General features: G+C 39.2%; 1 protein-coding gene across 3 annotated transcripts; it reads right to left on the bottom strand.

Annotated features, from left to right (window-relative positions):
* Positions 1–1,964: 1,964 nt before the first annotated feature.
* On the bottom strand, positions 1,965–5,295 carry LOC126615208 (F-box/WD-40 repeat-containing protein At5g21040-like). 3 transcript variants are annotated; one of them, XM_050282996.1, is made up of 3 exons: positions 4,925–5,295; positions 2,810–4,686; positions 1,965–2,356 (listed from the first exon to the last, which is right to left on the bottom strand). In XM_050282996.1, the coding sequence occupies exon 2, from the start codon at positions 4,517–4,519 to the stop codon at positions 2,816–2,818; it is 1,704 nt and encodes a 567-aa protein (XP_050138953.1). In that variant the 5' UTR covers positions 4,520–4,686; positions 4,925–5,295; the 3' UTR covers positions 1,965–2,356; positions 2,810–2,815. The 3 variants fall into 3 exon arrangements, with proteins under 3 accessions (XP_050138953.1, XP_050138951.1, XP_050138950.1); XM_050282994.1 differs by having other exon boundaries at positions 1,965–2,319; positions 4,925–5,294; XM_050282993.1 differs by lacking the exon at positions 1,965–2,356 and having other exon boundaries at positions 2,593–4,686; positions 4,925–5,293.
* Between the last annotated feature and the right edge of the window lie 3,652 nt (positions 5,296–8,947).

Here is an 8,947-nt window from a genome sequence, read left to right as displayed (position 1 = left end):
GGTTTAATAATTTAATAGTTAATAAAAAAGTTGTCAACCAAAAAACCCAGTCCTACAATCACTTCTGATCGTATCCACATTCATTTACCTCCTTTGTTGTCTATTCTCTAAAAAAAAATAAAAAATCTCCATATACCCATCTTTACACATTTCGACACCCTTCATCAAATTGAACCTAGATTGAGATCACCATTGATGACAGCTTGGCCGATTGGCAACGACTTCTGGGACATCATCATTAACATTTAGGGGATCAACACCTCACAACCTTAATCTTGGAAAGCTTGTTCAACGCTTCCCTAGTGGTCTGGTGACTCAAAGAACGGCGAGGCCTTACCTTGAGATAATGAGGTTATAATCGAGGTGCGTCTAGTGTTGGTAGAAAACTATTTTCAAACCCCCTCTTAAGCCTTGGTTAAGCCTTGTGCCTTTGAGAATTTATGGAAGGGATCTCTCTTCGAAGTAGGCCCTATTGTAAGAAAAAAAAAATTCCTTATGCAAAAAATATTTAGACAACTTTTTTAATTAATTATTAAACCAAATCAGCATATAACAAATTTTTTTTTATATATAGAATTGTGAAGAAATGATTATATTGATTTGCGACATCTATTTTCAAGAATTATATTGATCAATTTTCAATTCTAGGGACCATCTTAATGGTGTGGGTTAATTTCAGGGACCATTTGTGATAGAAACCTGTAAATCTTGTGAGACCCATTTATGTGCCACATTAGCACTTAACGGAATTTTTAACAGAATTGTAATGGAATGACCACATTGATTTGCGACACATATTTTTAAGGACTACATTGATTGATTTTCAATTTCAAAGACCATCTTGATGGTGATGGTCAATTTTAGAAACCATTTGTGATAAAAACCCTATAATGTGGATTCAAATTTCCATTCGAGAGGTTGACTAAAAAATATGCAAGAAAGATGATGATCCAAATTTCCAACACTCACTTTCTCATTGTCACCAAACCTGGTCAAGCTTAGGCTTAGAAAGGGCTAAAGATCCAAAAGCCAAAAAATGATCTGATTTGTCTATAAATTCATTTCCAATCAATAGCTAGGCTATAACTCTACGGACCCACCAGATTATTATTTGGCCAAGTGAGCATTAGAATAGCCAAATGTGGCAATGCTCTTAGCCCTTTTTTTTTTTTTTTGGAGCTAGCCCCTCAGTTGCAATAATTAATTCAAACTCAATGGTAATTTAACTAAATTAACCAATAAATTTAAAGCATAAACATAAAACTAAAAAATTATTGAGGGGATTATGTTTAGCCATTTATTTACATATGATATATGAATATGGCTCGACACTACTGATTTAAAAATAATATTTTACAATGCTATAATTTTGAACGAGGCTATGTTTAACCTCTTCAGTAGGAGATGGGCTAAGTTTGATTGATTCCGAACTCGAGAAAGATTCAGTTGTTAAGCACGTTTGTTTAGTAGATTTGGAGGAATACGCAGCGGAAGATAATGAAATGATGAAGCTCAATCATCTAAACATTGAAAATTGCCTAAAACTGAAAAGGATTCCAAAGAATAAGAGCGTCTTTAAAAGAGATGTAATGTATGTAAGTCATATTTTCATCAAATTTAATATTTTCCTGAAATTTGAATTTTAAAGCTTTATTTCAAAAGTTACGTTGAAAGTATAAATGAAATGGGTTAAAGAATTTGGGGCAATTAGCTAAACATATTTTCACATTTCATTGCAAAAATGACTCTGTTTATTATGTTGTTTTTAGATTATGTTGCGTTAACGTTCTGTGTGAATATCATCAATACGTCCTTGTTACTTAAAATGATCATTTTTGCAATCCAAATGTCAAAATATGTTTATTGTAACCATTTTCGCAAGATTTTGCTTTTGCAGAAGATGAGTGAATTGGCAGTGAGTAAACAATTGGCAACTAGACAAGGTCACCCCAAACAAAACAAAATTAAAGAACTAGGATCATCCTCAACCAATGTCAACTACCTTCAAATTTGATAACATAAAAGATAAACCATGCTTTGATAAGAGTTATTTCCTAGTGAAGTACAAAGTATTATCTCGTGAGCATCGTCAGGGACGAGGAGTCATTCGGGTAAGATAACAACAACTAGTAGTTCCCAACGCATTCGTCAGTTTCAGTTAAAAGCAAAGTACGTATATCCTTCTCTACTGCGCTGATCATTAACTATTTTCATGACTACACCTCTGCGTACGTATATCCTAAGGTGCGCATAACACTACTGCTCACCGGAGTAGCATAATCACTTCATCAATGTAAAAGAAGAGCCTCCGTGCACCATCTTGCACAAGAAAGACATGTCTTAGCCATATTCCTGTCTGAAACCATAAGCAATCACACACTTGAGATCCATATATGCATGACATACATTGTCACGTAAAATGCAAACACCGAGCCAAACAGTGGATTTTTTACATGGAAGTGCCTCTGCCACTTCATCAACAATCAACCGATACTTAAGCCAAAGTAATGGTAAGTTTGTCCCTTCCACACACTAACATCGCTTACTCGGTATAACAACGGAAGAAATCTCCGTATGATTGAGAACGAAATGTTATGTGTGAAAAGCCTTGAACACTAAAATTAAACCAAAACATATCAAATCCATCTAACAATAGAATATCGTTAGAAAGCAACAAACCCATCTGCGAGATGGCTACAAACAATTTTAAATCCAAATTGCAGAATGAGAAATCTACAGTTAGTCTGCTCACCTGCTCAAACCACAAACTGTTTTCTATTGTTGCATAAACATTCTACGTAACTGTTACCTGCTACTATAACTTCACCTTCCCGCTCAACGCACGTTTACTGAGCCAACCACTCCTGTCACCAGTGACTGGGTTCTTCTTGGCTGCAACCGAACATTGATCATTCCGACTGGCTCTGCTGCTATTCTCTAAATGGAGCATACGCCGCCTCATCCTATTCTCCAACCGCATTGCTCTTGAAGCACAAACCCTCCGCTCAATCTCCAAAGCTTCTGTGAAGTTCCATATCCTAACAACACCTTCCTCACCTCCACATACAATACGATCAGCACCAATGTCCACTGACACAAGATTTTTCGCAAAACCATGTAACATCCTCTGTGGAGGTTCCACAGTACTTGGATCCACATGCTTAATACATGAAAAACCCTTTTCTGAAGCACGCTTTCTAGTCCTTAGAAGCTTTCTCACATCAATTAGTGAGAGTTTCCCATCAGCAGATGCAGAAACAAGCCATGGAAACTCAAATGCAAGGGAATAGACACGGCCTGAGTGAGGAACCCATGTGGCAACGAGTAATGCATCAGTCTCGAGACCATGACTAGTGATTTCATACATGTGTATTGCACCGTCATCCCCTCCAGAAAATAGAAAATCCCCTGTGAGGTTTCGTGCCAAAGAGTAGGTATTACCAACATGAGCATTATGAATAATGGTCATCAGTCTCCCGCTACTAGTATCCCAAATATAAACATCAGAACCCGATGCGCTAGCAACTGTAAGATCCCAAGGCACAAGTTCCCATACCCAATCACTGTGCCTCAAAATCTTCTCACACTTGAGTGAAAACCGATCCCATACACGAACAGTCATGTCCCAGGAACCACTATAAATCCTAGTCAAATCCAAAGCAAGAGAAGTTATGGGCCCCTCATGCTCCCATAGCCGAAACTCGGTATTCTGGTTTTGAGGACCCTTAATATCAAACAAGTGTGGAAAGCCCTCCACTGCCCTCCAACACTGGATAAACCCATCAGTACCACCGGCGACCAGGAGTTTTGTATCTCCAGCAACTGCACGAATAGTGCAACCAAGAGATCTTGAAGAAGCAATCAATAATCCTTCTTCCATCTTCCACATTTTTACAGTTTGGTCATACCCAGCAGTAAATATGAGCTTTGCGGAAGCCAAAAGGAAAACTGTTTGAACAGCTTCAGTATGACCATACATAACGTCAATGCTATAACGTCCCATAAAGGTCTTACTCCTAAACTCCCTTTCAACAAAAAACTCCTTCCACGATGTCTCGTCAGAGACTCCCTTTCCCAAAGGTGTTGGAAGTGTGGGAGTTCCCCACCTCTCACAATAAAAATCCTTCCAAACATGGTGCTCAGATGCAACCTTACAGAGATAAGCTGATACACATGAAGCTATGCCTAGCTCTTTTGGGTCAAGGCAATTCAGAATTTCAGATAACAAAGCTGGAGGAAGATCGGTGATTGTTCTACGAGAATTAACAAGGACATCGCTACGCAACAACTGTTTCAAACCACAAGAGTCCGAGTTTGGCTTCTTGATTGGTGTGGATTTTGGAATTGAAGTTTCTTCCTTTTCAGGATACGAATCTAATGTTTGTCCTGAAATGCTAAAGTTTTCGGCTTCAGGGTTAGAATTGAATCGACTCGATTCAGTTTGCTGTCGAAACGAATTTTCTACAGAGTCTGCCAAATTCTTAGAAACCTGAGTACTCACTTGGCATTCGAATTCCATAAAAGGATATGACCCTGTCCGTGAATTTAAGGGATGGAAACTCTCTTGACCCCCAACACCCCCAATTACACAAACCAGTAATCAAAACACCTCCAATTACACAAACCCAGTAATCAAAATCTAAGACTTCGAATCAGAGACGAACCCAGAAATCCGAAATTTATATCCTGCAAAAGGAAAAAAAAATCCTAAAAATTGGAAAGTGAACCCTACAAATCAAAACTGGAATAATACAAAATCGAAACAAGGAAAAGAACAATATGGAATAAGAAGGGGCATAATTGAACAAAATCAAAGAAATGGATCCAACTGAGACCTATTTCTCTAGAAACTATGAACAAAAATTGCGAAAAAAAAAGAAGCTGAAAGATGGGGAATTAATAAAATATTGAGTTTCAGAAGTACCTTGGGAATTAAGTTAACAGAGGAACCATGGAGGAGCACACAAGTAGGAAATAATCACAGGAAAGGAGGAGGAAGAAAAAGCTTTGGGTGTGGAGAAGACGGAGAAAACGAGAAGAAAAGAATAGGGTTATGGATGGGTTGAAAGACGCGGGGGGATTGGAGATCTAGTGACCGTAAGATTTTCCGGGGAATGAGCGGTTGGGATGACAGTTGTCAACTTCTCGAAATAAGACCGACCGCACGGGGACGCATTTCGCGTTTCGGAGCTATGTGAATAACACGGGAGAGGAGGATTGTCTCTAGAGATGGAAACCGACCGATCGGATTCAGATGTGCCACCCCATATCTGAACGGTTTATTTTCTTCGAATCCGAACCTATAGAATTTCCGAAAAGATTTTTGCCACAACCAAACCTGTCGGGTGACGAATTTTTTTATCGGGAAACGGTTTTTCCTATTATGATATTTATATATTTATTTATATTATTAACTAAATGAAGAATATTAAGAAAACAATATTAAATAAATTGCTATTATTAGTACAATTGATACAATGCATCTAATAAGTAATATTAAAAATTTATGCTACCAAGAAAACATTTACATTCTTGAAAATTATAAGCATATAATTCATACTATTAATGATATAAAAGTAAATAATTAATTTCATATTTAATAATGCATGATTATTAACAACCCTTTTTTATATAATAAGCATTTATTTATTTTTTATTCAAAGATGAACTGGTTCGGTTTCGGGTATGGGTTTGGGGCGGATATCCCAATAACCATAACTGAACCCAAAATTGTAAAATTAATTCGACGGTTACCCATAACCGTAAAATACCTGAAATTTGATGCCTTAAACCAAACCATTCGGATCAGTTATTTGCTGGGATCGGATTTGACGGGTTAAATTGCCATCCCTAATTGTCTCCCTCCTAATTTCTTTACCTTTTCCTCCCCCTCCTTCTTGAATGGTTACGATTAAACCACATCAACATCTTATATTGATTTTTTTAAAGAGATCATAAGACAAAAAACAAAATGTAAGAGGAAAAAAGAAAAGGAAATACAAATAAAAGGGGAAAAAATCCTACTCCAATAATAAGATTTGCGGATTCACTCCAGACTCCAGTCCAACCTTTATAGCATCTCCACGACTATTGTCAAAGGAGTTCTTTTTTTTTTCTTTTTTTTATAAAGAAATTCATAAAACATTGTGATTTTATTTTTGCATTGTGAAAGACAAAACAACGTATCATTACCTTCTACACTCACTCTCTCTTTATCTCTTTATTAGAAATGTGCCATAAACTCAATCATATGATGATATTTTATGGACATTTCATATGTTAAACTAAACTTGTTTAATATAAACAAACATGCCAGTGCATACGTGGCATGTGCCATGTGTCTCACAAATCGCACACATGGATGTGACTCATCAAAATTAGATGAGTTATCAAGGACACATATCAACATTTGACAGAAAGGAAATATTTGGTTTTAATTTAATTTAAATCAAACTGCCTTCATTGCTTCGTGTCGTTCAACGTCATAAGATCTTTACTTCTGTCTCACCGGCTTGGTCTTGGGGTCAATACTCAAGCGATGACACATGATATCTAGAGAGATGCCTGCAATGTCCTCGTATGACCAGGCAAAGACCTCAGTGTTCTCTTGCAAAAAAGAGATCAATGCCAACCGAATGGGTGGTGACAAGGTGGTGCGAATCTTCACCATACGATCTGGATAATCTTTTGATATATAAACCTTCTCCAGCTCTTCAGCGGGTTGTGCTTGCTAAGTGAAAGAGTCATCTCGAGGATCGTCGGGTTGACTGTTGCCACCGTGAAGATCCAAGTTGGCTTCGTCCAGGCTGGTCTTTATGACTTGGTCATGTATAGAAAAGGTTTCCTTGGGCACAAGCAGGTGTTGTTGCTTGACCGAAATGTTGTAACATGACCGTGCACTAAGTTGATCTCATCTGATGTAACCATTGCCATAAGGGGTTAGAAATTTCATCAACAACATATGTGTGGATACCATGGCCTTGAGATCATTGACGCCTGTGCGTCCAAAGATAACATTCTATGCTATTGGGCAATCAACTACCAGGAAGTTAGTGGTAATGGTAGTTGTGTAAGGGCCTGTACCAATGGTGAAAGGTAAATGTATGCTCCCTATAGGTTGCACGATATCACCAGAGAAGCTTATCAGAGGAGAAATCGAGCAATCGAGCAAGTGTTCAGCTACATTAAATGCCCTGAAAGCTTTAGCAAACATGATATTGACCAAAGCCCCTGTGTCTACCAGGATTCGTCTTACTTCAAAGTTGGCTATGTGAGCCTCCACGATCAGTGGGTCGTTATGAGGGTAGATGATACCTCTTTCTTCCTCATGGTAGAAACATATTGGATCCCAGTTAGGCTTTTGATACTTGCCTCCCCTGATGTCTTCCACGTGAAACACTTGGTGGCCAGGCCTTAAAGCTCATTCGCTGTTTTTCATGGCTCTATTGGAAGATTCAGATATGGGTGTGCCGTCGCTTATGGAATATATCACATTCACTTGGTGTTGGTTACGGTTATCCCTTGAAGTGTGAAGGAGGAATCGATCAATTTTTCCTTCACGCCCCAAAGCTTCAATATGATCACGAAGAGTGATACACTTCTCGTCGTCATGGCTATTATGTTCGTTGTAGTAGCAAAACATGCTCGTGTTCTTTATGGGCTTGTAACCCGATTACCTCGGCATTGGCTTCGGTATAGGGTGTGCTATGCTGAGGTAAATGGCCACGCATATGGCATTCAAAGGCATGTATGTCTCATACCTCGGGGTAGGGCCTATCCTGACACGTGCTTGGCCTACTATGTTGACTGCTTGGGGACGGGCATTATCGTGGGGATACCCTTGGTTATCGCGATAATGTCCCTTACTCCTTTTACTAAAATGAGACTGGTAAGGATGAAAATCTTTCATTTTGCCCTGAGATTAATATGTCTGTTAACTTGGTGAAGTATTAAGTAAGGCAGGAGGAATCACCGCTGCCATTTGGAAGGTCGAGGTCTTCTCATTTGGTTGGATCTGCCTTCCACTCCCTACTTGCTGATAAGGGGTGGCTGTGGGAGGTTTCCCTTGATATGTCATTGCCTCAGCAGAGGCATGGTTGTAAGCATGTGCCATCACCTCAGAGTAAGTCTTCCAAGTGTTGGTATTGATCATGTACTTGAAGAAACAATCACGTAGGCCTACCATGAAGGCTTTGAGGGCAGTCTTGCCGTCTGCCTCTGCACAACGGGAATACTCATGGCTGAAGCGGCCATCATACATACGTAATGACTCGTCTGGCTTCTAGCGAATAGTGTACAAGTCATCCGTCTGGAAAATGTGTTGAGAAACAAACAATTTCCTCAATTCCTCAAATAAGTCTATTGTCTTAGGTGGAAGAAGACAATATCAGTTTAGAGCTATGCTGGAAAGGGTGAAAAGGAAGAAAAGACATCGCTCTTCGTCGGTGTGCATCCGGTATGCCATGGTGGACTCAAAGAGGTTAAAATGTTCAATCGGGTCTTCCTTTCCAGTATAGAGTTGCAAGCCAAGCTTCTGCTTTGTCTTTGCTTGGAAGGGGTGCTGAGAATCCTCCTTGTAAGAGGGCCAGGCCTAGGTTGGTTCCAATCAGGTATCTCAGCTTGTCGTTCGGCCTTCAACTTGTTTACTTCCTTAAGGCGCTGTAGGACAAGAAGGTCCTGAGTGGAGTCATGTACCATTGGAGTTTTCTTTCATAAATCTCCATCTCCTCTTAGAAGTAGGAAGGTTTGATCAAGACCATGTGATTTTTCCCTGGACTCGCCATACTGACTTCCAAGGTGTGTATGTCGGAACATCTATGAGTCCCTTATATCTTCGTGTTTCTCTATGACTTGTTACCCCTTCCCAAATTGGTAGCCGGCCAGGGACATAGGAGGGGACCGAGTCTTTCAGAGACCCTTGGGATTATCTTGACGTTGCTTTAGGAAG

Source organism: Malus sylvestris, chromosome 3, assembly GCF_916048215.2.
Source record: "Malus sylvestris chromosome 3, drMalSylv7.2, whole genome shotgun sequence".
NCBI lineage: Eukaryota > Viridiplantae > Streptophyta > Magnoliopsida > Rosales > Rosaceae > Malus > Malus sylvestris.
The sequence above is the reverse complement of the archived record's forward strand: the minus strand, read 5'-3'. Positions and strand labels throughout refer to the sequence as shown.

Bases quoted from the DNA above. Each gene is read 5' to 3' on its own strand.
- LOC126615208 (XM_050282996.1), bottom strand. From the start codon at position 4,519: ATGGAATTCGAATGCCAAGTGAGTACTCAGGTTTCTAAGAATTTGGCA.